Source organism: Lissotriton vulgaris, chromosome 9 (assembly GCF_964263255.1).
Source record: "Lissotriton vulgaris chromosome 9, aLisVul1.2, whole genome shotgun sequence".
Taxonomy (NCBI): Eukaryota; Metazoa; Chordata; class Amphibia; order Caudata; family Salamandridae; genus Lissotriton; species Lissotriton vulgaris.
Window position 1 is genome coordinate 927,040,075 of NC_141697.1, and position 22,480 is coordinate 927,062,554.

The following is a 22,480-nucleotide window of genomic DNA, read 5'->3' on the forward strand; positions in this document are numbered from 1 at the left end:
ACCACTCCCCTTCTGAGATTGGCAGCTATGAGTAGGCTTCCCAAAACTGTCAGAGCTCTTTAGTGAGGTTAGAGTGCTGCGAGCGGAGCATTTTATAGAGTCTGGAGACCTGGTGTCCCAACTTGTTAAGGGAGGCTAAATAGGTTGGGAGGGAAGGAGGTTTATTGGACAGTTTAGCTTTAGTGATTGCCGTTTTAATATTCAAAAAGTTATAGAACTCTGTGGCTTCTAGACCATATTTGGTTTGGATTTCTTTAAAGGAGAGCGTTTAATTATTACAGAACAGTTGGTAAGGGAAGAATAGCCCTTTGTTAATCCAAGTCTCATTATTAAGAGGTATCCCCTTGTATTGTATTGATTGGTTGTGCCATAGTGACTCCCATTCGGAGCACCTTATATGGTTAGGGAGGAGTTTGTCAATTTTTAGGAGAGCGAGTCTTGTATTTTTAAAAATGGAGGTTGAGCAACTGGGCGTGTTCGTTTTAGCCGTGAGGATGGAAGTTGGGGCGGGGTTTTTAATAAGGGCTCTCTCGACAGTAAGCCAGACAGGAACGTAATCAACTGGTGGTGTAAGCCAGTAAGAGCCTTGCTTGGCTAAGAAGGCCATCTGGTATAATTTGAAATTCGCTAGATTAATTCCACCCATAGATTTATCCAAGTATAGTTTTTTTTAGGCTAATCCTAGCTTTTTTCCCTTTCCAGAGGAATTTAGAGAGAAGATTGTCTAATTTATGGTGGAAGGCGTGGGATAAGGTGAGCGGGAGCATCATAATGAGGTAATTGACTAAGGGAGAGATCATCATTTTAATGGTCTCGGCTCTTCCCCACCAAGTTATAAAGCGGGGGGGATCAGCCATCTAATTGAGATTTAATTTTGTTTAGAGTAATCGATTCATTGTGTTGAAGAGTTTCAAGAAGGGAGCTGCCGAATTCGATTCTCAGGTATTTAATAAAGCCAGTTTGCCATGTAAGGCCTGAGGAGCCTAGCATATCTCTGGTACCATGAATGTTCAGGGACTTTACTTCGGACTTGTCACGATTTAACTTGTAGCCTGAGTGGAGTGAGTATCTTTCAATGGTATTCATGAGAGCTTCTATAATTGTCTCTGGCTTCTCTGTGGCAATTAAAATGTAGTCAGCATAAGCAGCTAGTTTCACCGGTGTGTCACCGAGGCTTACTCCCGCTATATCTTTATCCTGTTTTATATCTAATAGAAGAGGTTCGAGGGCTAGGAGAAACAGGACCGGAGACAGAGGGCACCCTTGTCTGGTGCCTTGTTGTAGGTGGAATGAGTCTGAAAGGGTACGGTTGATGGCGATTCTGGCAGACGGCGAAGAGTAAAGGGCCATTACCATGGTGATGTAGGAGTTCCCTAGATTAAAGGCTGACATACACTGATGCAGGAAGGGCCACAAGACCCTATCAAACGCTTTTTCAGCATCAAGGGTTATGGCCACCATTGGGGAGGGTGTAATTTTGGCTTTCTCTAGGATATGGCAAAGGAGTCGTGTATTGTATAAGCTGCGTTTCAAAAATCCCACCTGGGAATCACTAATTAATTTGGGAAGAATGCCATTTAGTCTGCTCACCAAAATGTTTCTGTACATTTTGCAGTCCAGATTTATGAGTGAGATGGGGCAGTAGTTTTTAGTTAGGAGGGGATCTTTACCTTCCTTCGGGATAACAATTATGGTGTCTTCACCCATGGATTCTGAAACTCTGCCAGAGGAGGCTATCGAATTGATGAGCTTTTGTAGCATGGGGGTTAGTGACTTTATAGAAATTCGAGTGATACCCATCTGGGCCCGGGGCTTTGTTGCTTTTAAGTGATTTAATAGAGGTCAGGATTTCAGTGACATTAATGGGGAAAACTAATGTAGTATTCTCTTCTTCAGTGAGTTTGGGTAGATTTAAGGCATCAAGGTATTTAGTGCAAGCTGCCAGGTCAAATGACATCATCTTCTTGTAGAGGTCTTCGTAAAAGGACTTGAGTGTCAAGGATTTTTCCCTCTCGGTGTGTGTGATATTAGACAAGTCCTTGATTGAGGTTATGGTAAGCAATTTCTGCTTATGTTTGAGGTAGGAAGCAAGGAGTTTCCCAGCTCTATTCCCCTCGCAAAGCTTCGGGGCTTTGAACTTATTGACCAAGACACCAGCTCGTCTGCTTACGATGGTGCTATATTCATATTTCTTCCTGATCAATTGCTCTAAAGCAAGTTTGTCGGCCAAGTCAGTAGAATGGATGATTTCTAGGGCTTTGTTTTTTTCGAGTCTATCGAGATCTAGATTTAGTTTTTTAATGGTTCTAGCTCTGATGCCAATGATAATCCCTCTAATTGTGGCCTTTAGCGTGTCCCAGACTGTGGAGGAGAGCATGTCAGGAGAGTCATTACGTGAGATGTATTCACTTATGGCGTTTTCTATTAGCTGTTGGTTTGCGGGATCGGAAAGGATTTCGTCATTAAAACGCCAAAGTTTTGGGGGTAAGATAGAGTGGGAGCTCGCAAGCTTGACGCTAATGCAGCATGGTCGGAAATCAACTTCGGAGCAATGTCTGTTTCCTCAATGAGGTGAGTGAAAGGGCTGGAGATTAGGATATAGTCAATTCTGGATTATGAGTTGTGTGGGGCAGAGTAGAAGGTGCAGTCCTTCCCGTCAGGGTGTTGAAGCCGCCAGGAGTCTTTTTAGGAATTTATTGCATAGGCGTGCGAGTGATTCGTGGGAGCGAGAAGGCTGGAATGAGCATTTTAAATGTCAGTCTAATAAAGGGTCCATGGAAAGATTGAAATCCCCACCTACAACTAGGAGCTCATCTTGTGGAATATTCTCTATCGCTTGGGAAACTGATTCCCAAAAGTCAGGTGTATCAGAGTTGGGGCCGTAAATATTCACCATGTGGATTGGGTCATCATCCCTCAGCAGGTGGGTAATCAATAGTCTACCGTCCGCGTCATGTGTATGTGAGGTGAACGACAACTTAGATTTTTTTGAGATTAGGGTGATCACACCTCCCTTCTTGTGATTCGCCGAGGAGCAGAGAATGTGGGAAGTCCAGTTAAGGGTAATAAAAAGTGTGTCTTCCTCTGATAGCTTAGTCTCTTGGAGCAGGATGACATCCCCTTTTGACTTAGAGAGGTATTCGAAGACCTTCTGTCTTTTCACAGGGTGATTGAGACCCTTGACATTCAATAAGACTATAGTGAGGTTCTCTGCTAGGGAATTAGTCATATCCATATAATCTATTGTTTGCGCTACATGAGTCAGCCAATTCAAGCCAATTGAAGTACGGTGTGGGAATGCTATTTGGATGTTTTGTGATGCAGCCTTAGTGTGTAGACATATGGAAGTGTACAGAGTGTGCAGTAGCGTAGATGCAACAGCCTTCACGACAGAAAAAAAATTAAAAAACAAAGCAAATGGAAACGACCGATGAGGTGAATAACCTCAATTTTGACCCCTCCCCCTCTTCCCCATCTTCCCCCACCCTATCCCTCCCCTCCCCCTACCCTTGTAAGAAAATTAGAGTGTGCGACGGCAGTACCGTCACTTAGCAGAACAGAGGATTTAACTACAGTATTTGAACTACAGGCTAGACAGGTTATATGGGGAGCCCATTATAGACCCTAAACAGGTAATTACTAGCCTAGACATAAACTAATCACAAGTGAATTATAAAGCGTCACAGTGACTAACAGAACAATGCAGGCGAACATCAATTATGAATGCAGCTAGAACAGTTTTCAAAAAAGCTCCGTATAACGGGTTGCATAGCCAGAGATGTACAAAATACTAACGAAAGCCCTACTGGAAAAGAGTGTGCACAATAGAAGATACACCTAGATGATAATCGTGGCGGGTTAATCAACAGGAAGAGAGAACAGACAAATCATCATAAACAATGTAGATAGCAAGACCTATGACTGTAAACCGGTGGGCAGGAAGCCGGAAATTCAGGTATTTGGAGTGTCCTGGGAATCTGTTTTCCTCTTGTTGGATGATCCACTTGCCAGGTCCATATTCTGTGTTGGGCAGTCCTCCAAGTGGCGCGCTAGATCGCGGGGGTCCGAGAAGAAAAGCTGTTTGCCATTTTCAGTAATTCTGAACCTGGAAAGGCCAGCAAAGGAGAACAGGATATTTTTCACTTCCAGTTTGTCTCTCAACCAGAGGAATCCTTTTCGTATTTCCACTGTTTCTTTGGAGAAATCCTGGGTAAATATTATTATTTGGCCCTCCAAGAGATCTGGCGATTCCTCCTTGCGAACTGCAATATGGATTAGACGTGTTAGTATCTAAGCTGCTTGCAAATCAGAGGGCGGGGGCCCTTCTTACCCTGGGTGTTGAAGGTAGGGATTCTATGTGCTCTGTCCAGTTCGGAGCCATGCTGGGATTTTATCCCTGTGATCATGGGAATCCATGCTTCTAGGATGCCACACATGAGCCAGCGTCAGTTTCAGAATTCTCTGGTACGCCAAAGATACGAATGTTCCCTCTCCTGTTGCGGTCTTCCAACTCAGCATTTTGTCTTATAAGGTAGTCTGTGGTGTTCTGGAGGAGCTGGATTATTTTTGAAGGATTGTGAGGTTTTGTCCTCCACATCACTAAAGCGCTGCTCTGCCTCGCCGAGGCTTTTATTCATGGTACTCATGTCCGCCCTGATCGCCGTGAGTTCCAGTTGCATGGAATCAGTGTTACTCTTTGTGGACTTGGCAAGATCGTGAACTTCACCCAGTTTTTTGAGGATCATATCCATAGTGGCCGATATATCAGCTCTTGCTTTGATGGGGGATTCTGACAGTGTAGGCTCCGGTCGCAGTTTTTTGGTATTGTTTCTGCCTTCCCTTTCCGCCATTGTTAGACCGGTCAAGCAGACTCGTAGTAGATAAGGTGAGGAGGACACTGCAGCTAACGAGGCTCTCCCTCTGAAGACATTAACGCTGCAGTGGCTTGGCCACGCGATTTCCAGAGGTTAGGCTGGGGACGAACTCATACGTGGAAGGTACCAGCTACGAGCAACCCACATCAGCCAGTGAACTTATTATTCGATGGTTGGTTGTAGTTAACAGGCAGGCCGTAGGCAGCGTGGAGCACCTCACGTTGGGGAGTGTAGGCTGAGAGCCACAACAGAGCGAGTAGGTAGGTTGTCCGGTTATCTGTTTGTTGTGAGACAGGTAGGTTTGTTAGCTAGTTTAGAAACCACTTAGGTGATGGTCACTGCAAAAAGGACCAATTTGCTTCTCTTTTCCTTCCGGCGAGCTTTACAGAGCTTTACAGAGCCTTACAGAGTCTGGACCAAAGTGTTCAAAGTGTTCCCCGTGCTGTCACTGGTTCCGGTATTGCGCGCAGATTAGGTACGCCGGGACAGGTCGGCCACTTCAAGGCACGTCGCCATTTTAAGGTGCTGAAATGCGGTGAGGACTATGGTGTAAGCTGGCCAGTTGTAGTGTGCCCCTCTTAATGGATATTAAGACACAGCAGAGACGTCTTGTAGGGCACACAGGGTATTACAGGTACAATTAAGATGCAACAGGGGTGGCACTTGTTATCATGGGAGCCAGTTCAAGAGGCACATCGCTATGTTTAGGAGAAAGTCAGCAATACAACGCCATTTTGATCACATAGAAGCAAAGTTCAGTTTGGGAAACCCTGGGCACAAAGTATTGCCAGGGATGGCTTGTTGGTGATTATTATTGATGAGAAGTGTGGCTGATCAGATTAGTATCGAAGGGCAGAAGGTAGTCTGCATCGTGCACAGTAGTGCGGATCGGCGCAGGTGAGAGACTTCTTCGGATCCGCCATTTTGAGGTCAGGCACAGAGCTAGAGACTGATCGGTAGTAGTGGCAATTTCAGAGATTTTAGGCACCCACCTGATTAGTTGAAGTCGCGGTGAGGGGACAACGCTTCTGTTTGTGGAGCCGGTCATTGGAGGCCGAGTGGCGTCAGGAACGGTGGAGTCTCGTCTGGAGGAGCACCGCCATCTTAAAGCTCCAGCGTGGGCGACGTGGTTTGCTGAGTCTCGCTTTGGAAATAGGGCTGATTTGCGATAGTGGCCCCAATTTACCACCTCGAGGAGCGCATCAGAAAAGGTGAGCTTGGGCACACTGATTTAATCTTAGCAGGATGCGTCTAAAGCTTGAGAGAAGGGTTTATCGCTCGAGCGAGGCGATCAGGCAGCCATCTCCGCTGCCGCCCAAGCCACGCCCCCCCCTCCCCTCCCTCCCCTCCACATGAACTCATTTTGACGCAAGTTCTGCAAGGTTTAAACAAGGCCTTCTTGTCAAACATCTTGAAGGATAGACTGAATCGGCACTAAGGGAGACTCCCTTCCACACGACGTGCTGTGAAAATCTGAGGAGAACTGGCTCTGCAGAGAGGGTGCTGACAGCTGATTGGTTGGAACAAAGACTTTGGTGTTTTTAGCATAATGATGTAGATAGGCTACTAGGATCTGTGACTCAGGCCTTTTCTTTGGGCCTACTACTATCATGTACTTTTGGCATTGCTTTTTATTTACAGTGGGACTCCCGCCTCGGCACCGGGGAATGATTCAGGCATGTGAATCTATGAAAGATACCCCAATACTGGATAAACAGTGGTTCCTGTGGAATGATATACTATGCGGTTATGATACATAAGCACAATCCAATGTGGGGTCTCTTCAGGACTATTGATGAAGGGATATCTGAATTTATGATTGCGCAGCCTCGTGAAAATTATTTGCCACACGTGAAGAATAGAGGAAAAAGGTTTACCCACATAATGACCCGTCCGGGTACTCATTGTGAGGATAGGCTGTCAATCCAATGGGATATGTAGGTAGGCCAGAGAGGCTCAATTCATTTTACAATATACCTAATCAAGCTGACCGACGCAGCTTTTTTCTGAATCTACACGCGGAGCGCTGTCCCGCTTTTCTAATCTTCTACCGAAAGAAACTCCCAGTACATTGTCACTGTTAATCCATGAAGGGATTCTACAATGCTACGGCTGTGGCGTAAAAGGCTGGGCAATCATAAATTCAGATGCCCCTTCATCAATAGTCTTGAAGAGACCCAACATTGTTTTGAGGGTCGAAACGGCGTCGACAAACAGAAGAAGCGAACCATTTTCACAGAGCATATTGTATATAGCTGATGTTCACATGGAATTATTTTGATAATGGTCGACTTGTACACACTGTGGAAACCTTGTATATAATATTTATATTGTCACTTAGGTTTAGGCTCCCTTTGTCACTTAGGACACTGTGCACAATGTTGTTTTGATGTATAATGTTTACTCCTAACTTTATTGTTTAAAACATCCATAAAATATACTACACTGGAATCAGTGTGTTAGTGGTTCCTTCGCGCTCTGCCATTATCTAACCTTCTATATTATGATTGTGCTTATGTATCATAACCTCATGGTGTTCATGTATAGCACTCCAAAACCTTCAAGTCAAGTTTGCGCAGTATAAAACTGCAAAAATGAAAAAAACATCTGGGGGTAAAAAATGTAGTGGGATAAATGGTAGCCACACCGTGGAATTATCTGGGTATTTTAGTTCTCAGAAATGTTGGGTGATGGGCGAGCCCGGGCCCTATATACTGCAGATAAGCATATCTTTAGAAGACATTAATTTTAAAGGAAAGATTTTGATGCTTCCATGTTGCATTTTCGGGCCATTCCTCACAGGTGATTACCACACACCCACATATGTAGGATACCACTTTTTTATCAGGAGAAGTGAGGGAACACAGAACAGTAGAACATTTGTAATCATCTACTGAATATCTCTCCATTTTTGGCTTCCAAATGTAAGCCAATGTGCATAACAGAACATTCTGCAAGACATCAAATTAAGGGAAAACCCAAATTAAGAGGTGTACCAATATCCTAAACGCATATTCTTGGAAAGGTTTAAAAAATCCACACATTTTCTTCATAGATATTTTCAGTTCATTTGACTTTACCATATGAATTGATGCATTGTCGACATACATAAAAAATATTTCAAGCTACAGCTACACAGATTGCTCTGGGTATTGTGTGTTTTAGACAAACAGCAAATGTTCTATACCTGAGAACATAAGAAACTGACCGATGTAAAGATTACTTTTTTAGATCACCCATTAGGTTTTAACACAGTCACCTACTTCTAGATTTCCCTACTTATTTTCATTAGTTTAGCTTAAGGTTTAGCTTCTTTGGTAAAACAATTGGTGACCTACACAAATAACTTTCTGAATTTAGATTGTCTACTTTTCAGAAATGTATACTTTCCACGTTCCCCCACAGTGTTTCATACCGACTTCCACCACAAACTAATGTAGTTGAAAAGCACAAAAAGTAGGACAAATTGACTGTCAGTTAGAAGAATGCAAAAACTGTGATTAATATATTGTTCACAACCCTGTCTGTCCCTGAAAGCTGGGAAGAGTAGGATTTTGGAAGAGCAAACCTTTTGTTGATGCCATTCTTAAAAAAAAAAAAATACTTTCCGCACATATTACCCATTTAAAAAAACAATTACACATGTTGCTGCATTTTGGACATGTTCATGGGTCTCACCAGAGGAATCCACAAACTCACAGTACATTTAGAATCTGCAACATGTGGGGAAAACGTATGCACATTTGGCCTAGGTACATTTTATGGGAAAAAATTAAGAGTATGCAGCCACAAATATATATATATTTTTAAAATACTGTGGGGCTCTACATTCTGGTTGGGAGTGCACTTAGGACTTAAGGGGTTAACGCATGTTGCTGGAATTTGTTGATTTGCTGCATCAATCCATCGTTTTTGTCAAGAAATATTTTCCTCTACATCGTCCCCCTTTACCCAACCTACTGTAATGATCTCAACTGCTCCCTACTATTTCCTAGCATATACATTTATATTAGTTATACTTTAAAAGATTTACATTATTTAAATCATACCCTCCCACTCGAGTTCTTTCAACTTTACTCACTCAAGATTGTTTAGGTGATTGTAGGTGGTGGGAAATGACTTCTTGGTAACAGAACAAAGTTTTCATAATCACACTTAGACACAAAGCTAGAAAAAGAACAGAAAAGGAAGAAAGTAGTATGGTGGAACGATAAGAAAAGAATAAGCAAAGGAGAAAACATTGAGATATAGAAAGCGTAGGTTTTTGGAAGGAGGAATGAGATTTTATCAAGGGTTGGCATCCTTAGTATTTAGCAGTGCCAGCAGCAAGATACTAAGAAAAACTTTGAGCCCAACAATGTATTGGGTTTTCTGTTTACAGACCAAGCAGTGTTCAATGTCTTCAGTGGTTACTTGGAAGATTGCGATGTAGAAGTTAAGTAAACCTTTTCCAAACTACTTTTGTAGATTACAGTAGATACCACGTGGAGCATGAACACACTTTGATTCTACATTTAAGTTTCAATAATAAAGGACAAAACCGCTTTAAAAATATTACACATTTTATTGATTTGCCAAGACGAGATTCCTCAAGAACCTCAAATAGTAGAAAGTCAATGCAAAGAGACTGTGCTCTCCTGGTGCCTGTCTACACTAAAGCACTTTGCCAAATCGTAATCAAACGTTCACGTAACACTTTCATTTCCAAAAAATATATATATATAGGCCAAGGCTTGGAATGTTATTAAGACTTTTCCTGTTACAATAATCAGCAATATTTTAATTACAAGACAGGAAAAACTGCAAATATATGTTTGCTAAGTGAATATATAATTATATAATAAATCCCTAAGTTAATAAGTAAATGGTAACCCTTTTTTGGTCCTCAGAAAAACATCTTCCTGGAAAATAGCGGTGCCACAAAAAATAATCCATGTATCTGAGATCAACACAATTATGAAAAATAAGCAAATGTCAAAGTGCCACCCTCAAAAACACACATGCAAATTCCCCATTGTGCCAAAGCACGAGAGTGCCATGTAGTGCTGCACAATGCACAAGCTAAGAGGCCATTTAACTGCTAGCGTCTGCAACACATGAAGCCAAAGCATTCATAATGCTTACAGTGAACTGTTCTGATGTCCCAACCCAGTGTCTGTAGCAGGCAAAGCCTAGAATCATGCCTGGCAACTAACTAGCAGGTAAAATAGTTCTAAGCACTGGCATCACTTAAGACCAGCATTTCATAGAATGTGGTGTTCAGCAAGCACAAGGATCCACTGTGTGCCAAGACTGTGGTCTCCAGCACATAAAAGCAGAGACCGTAAGTTTTTTTTTGCCACACTGTATCGGAGTAGTTGACCAAATGCTGAAGACTGTCCACAGACTGGTGGTATACGAGCAATGGGGCACAGTCGTTTCAATGTAACAAGTTGTGAAATAGGGTTTTAGTGCGATTGCCTGATCATCTGTAACAGGTTATAGTGTTGTGGGTGGTTTGTCACCTCGTAAAAGCACCTAGGCAAGGAAATAACATCATTTGTGTTTAAAGACGAGTTTAGAGCAAACCTCTTTAAATCACCCCGTTTCTATTCTGGAATAACTGCCTCTATGATTAACGCTGTGACTACAACACTGTCTCACCTTAAGATATCTGCTCTTCACAGGAATATATATATATTTTTTTAAAGGGAGCCAGAATCAATCTGGCACAAGCGGCTTTTGTTCTGAAGTATCGAGAAGGGAAGCAGTTTCCAAGTTTGCTTACAAAACAAATAAAATAAACCTTCAAGCCCTCCTACCCAAAAAAACTGAATAAAAGATAAATGTCTATTGGATCAACCCGAACAGCCATTGCATAGATACAGCCTCAATGTTAAAGCCTGTGGGGATCGCCAAAATGATATGCCAAAATGCAGGGAATATTCGCAACAGAAGCAATCCTTTTTCCCCCTGGTGACATCAGTAACTATCCCATTATACTAATAATTTAAAAAAACAATCCCTCTTACATCCAACCATCAATTCCAATTTAATCGAGACAAAAATACCCAAAAGCACCCTGGTGATGGTGGATAGTGCCCAAAAAAGCACCATAATGCACAAGGAGGACAGCACTAACTACCTCAGTGCAAGAGGAAAGTCAGCACACACCAACCCATTTCTGTTAGTAACTACAATAAAGTAGACTAATAACCCTCAGATTCAACTGTGGTGCAAATTGACATATTAACCCCAGGGCTGCAGGTTGTTGCGGTCAGTGGCTGGGATTCCTGCAGAAATTAGAGGGTATCCGTGGAATGTACTTGAATAGGTTGGTCAAACTAATGCATTGGTAGTCCTGAAAGTCAATGAGGTTGAAGTACTGCATCACTGAGGGGAATATGCAGTCATTGAAGATTAATGGATTGGTCTCCAGCAATGGAATGCATTAGAATAAGTGCAACAATAATTTTGGGCCTCTTGCAGCAGCAAGGAGTAGAAAAAACTGGCCTTTGGGTGGCACACAGCGCTTTAAGTTTGAAAGCATAACACAAATCTGGCTTCCTGCAGAGATTGGAGGAATGAGTTGGGCTTCCTGTAGCAGTTGGTGGAATGTGTTCCTATTCCCAGCATACACTAAGGACCGCAATTCCTTTGCCGCTCAGACGAACATGGTGGCGTTTCCATTTCCTTTTTTTTTCTTTAATGTAAGTAGGGATGGGAGATTTGTGCTATCCCTCTTTACTGCTACGACCTGACCTCTTCTCACAGGTCACTCTCACCATAGAGTGCAGTGGAGAAAGACATGTAGTCTAGGGCCCCAGCCACAGCGTCCGGTCCCTGATAGGGGGCCATCCGTGCAATGCAATATTCAGCCTGGTCAGGCGGCAGTTCTCGGCGAAGTTCAGCGGCCGTGATATAATTCTGGAGGGGGAAAAAAAAATACCAATTTTTGACAAACAATAAAAAACTATCAATAAAATCAGTCCAAGTGAATAAGCAAGACATGGTATCAGAATTAATGTATTTATAATCTCACCTTGTCTCCAGCAAGAACCTTAAATGAGGCAATGACTTGGTCAGCAGAGTCGGTGTCTGTGGTCTCCCGGGACATGAAGTTGATGAATGCCTGAAACGTCACACTTCCCGTAGAGTTCGGATCCACAATGGCCATTATGCGGTTAAACTCAGCATCACCCTGTCATGAATATGGAGATAGTCAGGAAACTGAGCAGTACCAAATGCACAAGACCATGGTATATTCCATGTTTGAGTCACCCTAAAAGCGACGTAGAAACAATGCTCACAAAAGGACAGTAAGAGATCGATACAAATAGTGCAAAAAACTCACAAAACGTATAAGAAGCAGTCAAGATCAGGACAATTTACAAAAACCTTTTTAGGGTGGGCACCTGCAGAGATACTTTCTTTTGGAAACGTGCCAGAAACATATCGTTTAAGCAGTAGAGAAGGTGCAATTATTTTGAAATCCACAACAGGATTTGGGAAAATCACAATAGAGCAATAAAGACACACACACACACCAGTGACCACAGAGACATAACGATAGCCCCAGAGCTTGATGGAACCCCCCAAAGCTCAATGTGACTGTCTCTGACACTGTGCACAGGCCCCTGCCCTCAGAGCTGCTCATGGGGTCCAGAGGGTGGGGATCCCTCCCATGTACTTGGCGCACAGGGGGAAGAGAGAGGAGGGATTGCAGGCCCTCAACTTTCGTTACACCACTGTGTGCCCGTGACAAAGAAGGAAAATGTTACTTATCTGTGATAATAGTTTTTCAGCTTGAGTTCATTTTAGATTCACATGCTGTGGTTTATTGGCTCCATAGCCAGCCCCCTTCCACTCCCCCTCAAATATAATCTAGGCATTGGAAAAATGTGTTGTTTACACGTCAATTTTAGTGACTCAACCACTTGTGGAGTTCAACCTGAAACAAGTATGCCGCTTTTCCCCGCATGTTGTTACAACGCGGTCGTTACAACGACTGCGTTGTAACAACGCATTCCATTACCCCACAAGTCGTAATAACGACTTGCACGGGGGGGGGGGTTGCTGGATGTTGGAATAGTAAAATGTTCTATTCCAACTCCAGTCTGTGCGGACTGTAGGGAAGGTGTTGGATTTTAAATCCAACACCTTCTCGCCCCTACGCAAGTCGTAACGACTTGCGGGGTAATGGTAGGCGTTATCACAAGGCGGTTGTTACAACCATGTTGGGTATGGGTGACGGCTGTTTACCACCTGAAACACATTGTTGCCCTCCTAACGCTGTAGTGATTGCACCTTCAGGCCGTCATGTTATGTTTCCATGACATACTCAATGAATATTAGGGTATATTGGAAAAGAATAAGCTCATACTCTTCACTGGGGAGGTGGCAGTATCTCATGTGTGCATATAGAGCTCAAAGCTGTAAGATTAGTGATACCAGTAACATTTCCTTTTGCAACGTACATCCAACAGATTCACATGAAGAGTGATGTGAAGGATTTACACCTGACACCAAGCCAATGGAGGGAAGTGGTTTATTTCACGGAAAATTGTCAAGAGCAGCCGCTTCCATGCTGGCCAGTGGCCATCTGCCCACCAAAGAACCCTGCTGCTGAACATTTGTATGGAATCCGGTACAGCCAGGCTTCCCTTACAATGAAGGCACGAGACAAGAAGAAGCCCAATCTCATGCTCATAATAGATCAGCCATATCCAACACATCCCCTTCCATTCCTCCTGTCATCGCATAGCGAGAGACAGATGCATTCTAAAAACAAAACAAGCTAAAAACACAATAAAAGAAATAACTACATAAGCAAATTGCAAAGCAACTCAAAGAATACTTTAAAGCTCACCAGAATTTGACGTTTGTGCTAGGTGGTAGTATCACTACTTAATAAACAATCTTCCAAAGATGAGGGGTTTTCGATCCCTTTCATTCCTCCCTCAGGCACTTCTCACCTCGGTGTCTCCTGAAGAAGGTATAGCACCACCTATCCTCCATTCTACCAGAGCAAATTCTCAATCTTTCATCAGCATGTAGCCACTGCAAATCCTCCATCGTTTTCTCATCACAACTCCTACCCTTTTGGTATAATGGCACTCTGCGTCTATTACACCGCTCACCATTCTCCAAGACAACATAATACTTATATACCTGCTCCACTTTATACGGGTTGTTAAACTTAGCCAACCCTTTTATCACCCTTCCAGATTTAATCTTGTCCCAATCACCTTTCTCCATTGCACACTTGGTATTTATACCTGATAACTTGGAGTCGTGCTTTTCCACCCCACCATTTGTTGCCCACTCTTTTATCCAAAAGGGTACCATTTTGGAACAGGGATCTCTCACTCTCAAAGTTCGAAATGGGTTATTGCCAGAGATCTCTTGCTTTGTAGTGCTGTACGCCCATACCAAGTCCTCCACCACCCTTTAAAATCCTGTCCAGCATGCCTCTCACCATGGACCTGTGACCTTGCAAGGGTACACTAAAGAGGTTTGGTAGGTGGGGCTGCACGAGTGGTAGTGGACCAGGCGCCACACTGACCTTCGCCAATGGGGCGATGGATATCATGGCGTCATCGGCAAAACAGCTGAGTTCTCTACTGGTGTGGGATAGGCGGACAGTAGGGAACACCTCTTGCGAAACAGTGAAAGGAATGGTGGAATTGATGCTGCTGGCAAGGATCGAGAGAAAGACTATGAAAACTGGCAGAAACCCAACTCTACTTGAAGTACTCAAAGGAAGAGCTGGCTTTGTACCCAAACAGGTGAGTCCCATCAAACGGCATGTCCATCGGTGAGGACTGGATATTGTTGAGAACCCAGTGAACCATAGCCAGGAATGGCGGCGAAGTGAGATACTTGTGCCTATGGCCCACCCACTGGAGGCAGTGGTGTCCAAGTTGCAACAAATCATGAACTTGGCAACATGAAGACAATCCTGAATTGCCTGGGAACAGGGCGAAGGTCTTCCAGAACAGCTGGGAATACTTCCACCACCGAGTCCAACAGGACAATGTGTAGCGGTCTCACAAACAAGAGACATTAATCGAACAGGGGGACAAACTGGCTGAAAAGAATAACATCCACCCAAATGTCTCCACACTCGTGTTCCCCATCAGAGGGAGTGGTTAGGAAATTGTTGGGGTTGGTCTAGCTAGTGGAAGCATGCACCACAAGAATCTCTGTAGACTGGTGCAGGGACAAAAAGGCCAAGTTGCCTGGAGCAGGACTGTGGCACCTAGCAATCGGACAATTTATTGAAGGGCCGGTGCAAAGCTTAACACAAGCCCCTAGAAGGATATCTGTCAAGGCCTCACGGGATGGGAGGAGAGGCTAAGAACCAATCTGGCCAAGCTGCAGGATTTCAGTCAGTACATTTATTATCAAGTATTTCTGTCAGGCACCGTACTCATAACTATGGCCCAGGAGGCCCATTCTTCCGTAGCTTTCCCTGGAGGAGGGAAAAGGTATCTAGTCCACCAGGGTCTTTCAAGTCCTCGTACTAATTATCGTCCGTATAGGGCTGAGCAAACTCAGCACCCGGGTCACCATCTTTATCGGAATCAGTCCCAAAAAGGGAGCGTAGAGAATGTTGTCTGCCTTGTTGTAAAGCTAATACAGAGAACTCTGTAGGGTTCGGTTGAAACTGGCCCTACCGCGAAAGGGTTGACCTAAAGTGTTGAGGAGGATTGCCACTGTGGGGCTGTAGTTTGTAGCACTCGCTGTGTAAAGAAAAATGCTTGTGGAGTGCTGTGTTGACATTCTCCTCTTCCTGAAGGCATCCTCATTGCTGCGGACCCCCTTTTCATAGGACCATGAAGATGTTGAGTTACCACTGCCTTTGGTGTAATGGTGTCCTTTTTTATCTATTGTAGGGGTCATGCATTGCAGTGCCGAACAGATGTTCTCCTGTGAAGGAGGAGTTTATCATAGTCTACTGCACCACCTGCTTAAACCTTAAATCATGTAACCAAGTCTTTCTCCTGACGATAATGTCCTTACAAAGACTTGCAGTGTCCGCAGCTCCGTAGGATGACTTTAGACCATATATGAGGAATTGTCTTGCCCTCTTTGGATTATGGAGTTTGAACTCTTTTTATACTGATCTAGGAGGAGCTGCATCAACTCCCTCTTATCCCCTCCCACTGTTGATATCCGTGGCGAAAAGGAGTGTATTAGAATTGGGTATTCTCCATTGGGTGGCAACAACTCACTCAACAATGCGTCTCCCTTCTCCGTGGACGACATGCTAATGCCAGGGCACTGGCTCTTAACTTGGCAGTGGCCTCTAATATTCAGTCTGCCACTACATTGCCCTTTAGATATTTGGGGTCTTTAAATGAGTATTTGAACCATTTATCTACCCAGGACCTTACTTACATGAAGGAGTTTCCGTAAAGACCTCCTTACCCTGATCCAGGATACTTGGAAGCAATGGTGGGTATTGGTAGTTTTTTTGTGATGGTATTAGAGGCTCCAGCAGAAGACAAGCTTGTAGTTGCTCTTCCTCTAGTTGCAACCACATTGGTGCTGGCAGCTCTTTTTAGAATAATGTAGTAAATACTCCATTGGGGTTGTGTTATTTCCAATCCGGTATTGCGCGCTCAAAGTACTGGAAAGAGCCTTTTTCTTACTTTTCGTTCTCGCAGAATACTTCATGCACTTCTTGTGGATCGGGTGTAGTCGGTGGTTGTATCTCTACTTGCTCCTCTTCTTGCCTTTGTCTTCCAAAAGGTATCGTAGAGATTCAAACCTCCTTCACGGATTAGACAAAATCCCTCTTCTTTTAGAAGATCGCAGACATTCAGCAGGGTGGGAGCGCTCCTTCCATTCCTTCTTGAGCGCTCTTTGTTCAGGGTCGAGGGTGGGTGCCATATTTCTTTTCAGAGTTGGCATGTCTTGCTCAAGGGAATCTTAAGAGTCCTCGAGTTCGAATGCTTTGTCTCAGGCCCACTGTCTTTGAGGGGTTACCTGTGTAGGTCTCTTGTATTCCTTCTCTTTGTAACTTCTTCACTGGCTCTTCCTTTTCAGGATTGGCAAACCTGTCCTACATGTCGGACCTCCCCCACCTCGGTATCTCCATTGTTTTTATCATCAGTGGAGATACAAAGGCCCAAGATGAAAAGGATAAGTAGCTTTTTCTTCTGCATATGCATCATGCTTTTTCTTGGCTCCGACTTTCTTCAACTGGAACTTGGTACACACCTCTCAGCCCTGTGGCTCTGGGTAGACTGACGTTGCAGACTTTGCGATTGTCCTTTTGTAAAAACTTATTTTGGCATTTGGGGCACCATTTCCCTAGACTGTTCCAGCCTCCCAGATATACATTTTCAGAACCTACGGTCAGGTTCCCCACTCAACTCATCAACATTCTGGTAAATCTGGTAGCTATCTGTCATTCTTAAGTCCTTCATTTGTTTTTCCAACGGTTCGGTTTGCTGCTCTGTCAAAAAATTCCGATCTTTGCTTATTGACCCAAAAACATAAAAGAAAATTTGAAGATGATGGAAACCACGCACAATGGCTTCGGAGGCCATGTCTGACGTCATAAAAGTAACGACATACAAAAGGGTGGCAGATATGCAGCGCAAAAAAAAAGAAAGAAAAACAATTCCAGACATCACCACTAGGCGGCAGAATAATAGAATACACTACATACGAGTCCAGAAGACAACATTCATGCAGCAAAATCGGGGTACCCAGACTTGTGATGAAATGGTTAAATGCCATTTTTCTTTGTTGTGCCTTTTACCGTTTTTATTCACATTTTTTTTTAGTAGTTATTCAATAAATATTTCTTTCAAATTTAGTCATCTACTCCTGCAGTAGAACATAGGTCTCTAAATGTCACTTTATCCCTAACCTGCCACATTATATGCCACTTTATCTGCCTTCGGTAGGTCCCCTTCTGGGACCGGTTGCATTTTTTTCTTGAATTTGTACTGTTTTAGGAATGTTCACCACAGCAGATATTGCCAATGTTCACCACAGCAGATCTTGCCAATGTCCACCACAGCAGATCTTGCCAGCACGAGTTTGTGCCGCTGTAATGATCAACCGCCTCAGCATCAAGAGCTTTGGTGAAGCTTGACCGCGGCACCAACAGGCACAGAAATAAGCCCACCATATGCTCAAAGAGGAGTGTTGACTGAAGAGGATTTTGTACAGATCTGATCCTAAGGAGTCCTGTCCAGGCAGAGGGCTGAGACTGGATCCCTCAAATATTGAAGTTGAAAGCGATCAAGTCTCAAATCTGGTAGCAGCTCGAGATGGCCAGGAAAGAACAGCTGGGTATCATCTGAAGTGTTCTGATCAGATGGTATTAAAAGCAATAAAAGCACAGTTTGTCAGACTGGTTCCATTATAATGGGGACACAATATCAAGTAACCAATTGGACTCATGACCAGTATGGCTTAATGATTAGCAAAGGTAAAAAAGTAATCAAAGGGAAAGAAATTAGCAAGCATATAAAGAAGGTCAGCAAACAAGGAAAATCTCTTAAGGAAAAGGTATATTGGCAGGTTAAAGAAAAAGTGTGTGAAAAAAAGCTAGTATTCTAAGGAACTGTTCTTATACATCAGGACAAAAAATACGGCTCCCTATGTGCTGAACATGGCAGGGTACAATGACAGCTTTCCTCATAAAATAAGAGAAAATATAAGATGCACTATAGATTGTATGAGGCATACATTTAAAAAATATTCTTATTCTACTGATACAAATAGCAGAGATGAGAAAATTGACAGCAGCTACTTTAAACAAGAGGTGCTTGAAGTACCTTAGCAGTGTACCCCAACACAGTGAAAGTGACTACACCCTTCACTACCCATGCTATGAAGTGACCAGTTTGTTGGTCGCTTATTACTGTTTGTTGGTAGTGGAGCATTTGCCTGTAGTCTTGGTCATAAGGCTGCCTACCAGACTACTATGTATAGGTGTGTCCATTCTCTCATCACTCAAGTTCTTGCCTGTCCGGGTGTAATAGCAGATCTGTGAATGGGTGGGTTGGTCTGCACATGTATGTGGGTTAAATGAACTTGAATAATTATCCATCACAGGGACAGAGGTCTAAGATGTGTAAGCAATAGGGAAGAAAAGCAGACTGTACCAGGCTGTATCCAGAAGAATTTAGAAGAGATCGCGAGTCCAATTCCACAGTTCCTGGGCGCTTCTACTCCGAGATTTAGAAAGAAAAGCAGGCAAGGTACATCCACAGTGGAAGATCGGATAAGTCAGCACACGATGAAAGAGGAAAATTGAAGTGAAGAAGCAGGAGAACAGCAGAGGGTGAAAGTGGTAAGAGGAAGAGGTACAAGGGAAGGAATACGGGGTATGGGAGGAAGAGAAAAGGAGATGAAGTTGAGAAACCAGCATGAAAAGTAAATAAAAAGCAAAGAAATTCAGTTAAATGATTCAGAACCATTTTAGAAAGCGGTCTTCAACACCAAGCAATGATAATGCTTGAAGAATCAAATGAAGAACGTAAGAGCAGGAACAGAGGAAGGGCATAAGAAACAGAATAAAGGAGAGATCAGAGAGGAAACAGAAAGCAGTGAAGTGTCAAAGAGAAGACTGTAACAGGGCACCATGCAGAGGAGTACAGAAGCTGTAGAAAGTGGTAGAGAACAGAGAAAGTTGGGTAGATGAAAAGTGAGGGGAAGGGGGGGCTCTTTTGTCTTGAACAACAATATTATGTATATTGAAACTTGTGTCATGTAGTTTCATGAATTTTAGAAGCTGCTGTTTATTGGGCTCTCCAAGTTGGTTTCATAGATTAACGCAATGGTTACTTACAAGAAGTAGTGTTGTATCTCGAATTTTCTGGATTTCCATGCTGCACATTATTCCACCATCTAATGGTTGGGTACCGAAACGCCCTGTCGGCTCTTTTCCCTGGGCGTCGCCTCTAGCCATTGGCCAATGTCCCCCCCCCTGTGAAATCAAACATGCGCCCCGGAAGCCTCTGTGAGGAGGCACAATCTTCAGATTCTTTTTTCCCCTTTGGTGACACTCCTGTATTGGCTGGCTTCTGTTCTCTTTTTCAGAATTGTAGCATCCTTCCTTCTTTATCCCATATCGTTTCCTCGGAAGGTGGAGGGTTGCAGGTGGATTCAGAAAATTCTTCAAGCTCCAAAAACTACTACTGGTAAGAAACAATTTGGTTTTACAGCATGAATCGTTTCTGGATTCACATATTGTGCAATAATTTTGTAGCGCTGTTATGGTTTACTGTTTATGGTGGCATTAAAATGAGCTTGATAGCCGATGCTTCAGTACAGTCCCACTTGTACCGCCTTATTTATCTGGTTGGTCACACATTAGTGTTTTGTGAAAGTATGTATTAATGACCATGCAGCTGCCATACATATGTCATGTATGGACATGTTTGCTAGGAAGCCAAGGTTGGATCCCTTCCATCTTGTTCGGTGCACTCTAGCTTTCTCCTCTTGGTATTTTTCCGCCTTCTGGTAACACAATTGGATTGTTTTAACTACCCATCTTGCAATGGTCTCCGTTACCAGTGGGCTCTTGTTGAGGTTTGCAAATACGAAGAATTGACTTCCCCTTCTGATTTCCCTTGTCCTGTCTAGGTAGTAAATCATAGCAACTGGTCAGAAACAATTTGGTTTTACAGCATGAATAGTTTCTGGATTCACATACTGTGCAATAATTTTATAGTGCTGTTATGGTTTACTGTTTATGGTGGTAATAAAATGAGCTTGATAGTTGATGCTTCAGTACAGTCCCACTTGTACCGCCTAAGTGTTTTGTGAAAGTATGTATTGATGACCATGCAGCTGCCATACATATGTCATTTATGGACATGTCTCCTCGATGGCTATTTACCAACAAAGGCCATCTCGCTCACCTACAAAAAGTTAGTGAATCACTCTGGAGACCCCCTTTTGAAATTGCGGGAAAAGTGGGAAAGGGATGGTATAATACTGGACGATGAAGACTAGGCAATAGCGGTAGCTTCACCACGGGAGGTAGCCATTGCAGCGAGGTTCAGGCTAGTACAACTCAAAATCTTGCACCGGATCTACATCACGGGACCCTGTATGGTGCAAATGGGAAGAGCAGTAGATGGTAAATGTAGAAGGGGCTGTGGAAGTGAAGGCACGTTCCTCCACATACTGCGGGAATGCGAATTTGTCCAGAAGTACTGTAAGAAGATACATGAGGTGCTGAGCGAAGTGTTAACGCATGCACTCCTTCTGGAGGCTAAGAGATGTCTCCTGAATGTCTGGGAGCCCACGGATCTAAACAACACACAGATCACTTGGGTTACGCTGGGGTTGACGATAGCGAAGCATAATATTGCTCAGAAAAGGGGGGAATCACAGGCGCCTGCGGTCTCCGCTTGGAAGAGGGATATAGATTGGTGCATGTTCCATCAAAAATATGTCTATGTAGCCAGGGGATGTCCTAAAAACTGGTCCTGCATTTGAAACGAGTGGAATGAATATAAAGGGAACATTGGTACCCCACCACTAGTACCAGCTCAAGACGAATCATTGTAGACATGACACAAGTTACGATATTGTACATTATTTGGGTAAGAACCTTATCATAATAAGAAATGAGAATGTACTTTGTTTTGCCTTGTGATATTGATTCCTACTGTTAATAAAAAGAATTATAAAAAAAAAATCCTAGCCCTGCCCAAGTCTAGTCTATGCATCATTCTCTTGGTGTTTTAGTCATGCAGGATAGCTTGGTTCACATGGAAATGCAAGGTATGGTTCTTCGTTGGTTAGTACCTGCAGCTCGCTCACCCTGCTTAGTGATGTGACTGAAAAGAGTAAGGTGCTCTTCCAGGTCAGAAACTGCTGTTGTGCCTTGTGCAGCGGTTTGAACAGTGTATTCATAAGTTGCATTAGCACCTAACTGAGGTTCCACATGGGCTTCCGGGCTGATGTGGGTCAAGCTATTCTTGGTGCTCCTTGTAGGAACCTCTTGATAACTGGTGTAGTAAAAATAACACTTCCTATGTGGCCTTGTGTGTAGACCACTATTGCCAAGTGCACCTTTAATGAGGGGTACATCAGTTTGTTGTGTAGTAGGAGGGTATGATACCTGTTCACTGTGGTGTCCTCCGTTCTGCTGAGGAACCGACTAGTCTTCACACTATAGTACTTATTTGTGCCACATCGCCAAGTAGCATTTTCTTATGCTCGGCCTTATCACTTCCTTTAGAAAGTCCATTAAACATTTTGGGTGATTCATGTGTTTAAACTATGTCCTCACGAGCCAGGCAGTTCGACTCAGACTGCATACTTTTGGGTGGAAGAATCTGCCTCTTTGCATAGCGGGCAGTTTATTTTCTTGATAACTCCTTTACATTTCTCTTTGCCAGTGCCAGGTCTGAGAACAATGTTTGTCTTGCCCATTGTGGAGCAATTAGCATCATTGTCATTTGGGACTTTTTGCACTTATCACTAGAAGTTAGAGGGGAATTGGTAGAAAAACGTATGTAAATTCCTCTGACCAGTGTGTCGACCGGGCATTCCTCTGGAGAAGCGGTGTGGGTGCCTGGATGTGAAGACTTGACATTTTGTTTTTTCCTACAATTGCAATAGATTGATCTGTGGTATGCCCC

General features: G+C 43.4%; 1 protein-coding gene across 1 annotated transcript in view; it reads right to left on the reverse strand.

The window, feature by feature from the left end:
* Positions 1–9,418: 9,418 nt before the first annotated feature.
* LOC147692541 (alpha-actinin-4) overlaps positions 9,419–22,480 on the reverse strand; it is a 335,353-nt gene continuing 322,291 nt past the window's right edge. Inside the window, exons 20-21 of the mRNA XM_086938767.1 lie at positions 11,896–12,054; positions 9,419–11,780 (exon numbers count right to left, since the gene is read on the reverse strand). Coding sequence (XP_086794893.1) covers positions 11,622–11,780; positions 11,896–12,054 — 318 coding nt within the window. The 3' untranslated portion in view covers positions 9,419–11,621. The remainder of the gene's footprint in view (positions 11,781–11,895; positions 12,055–22,480) is intronic.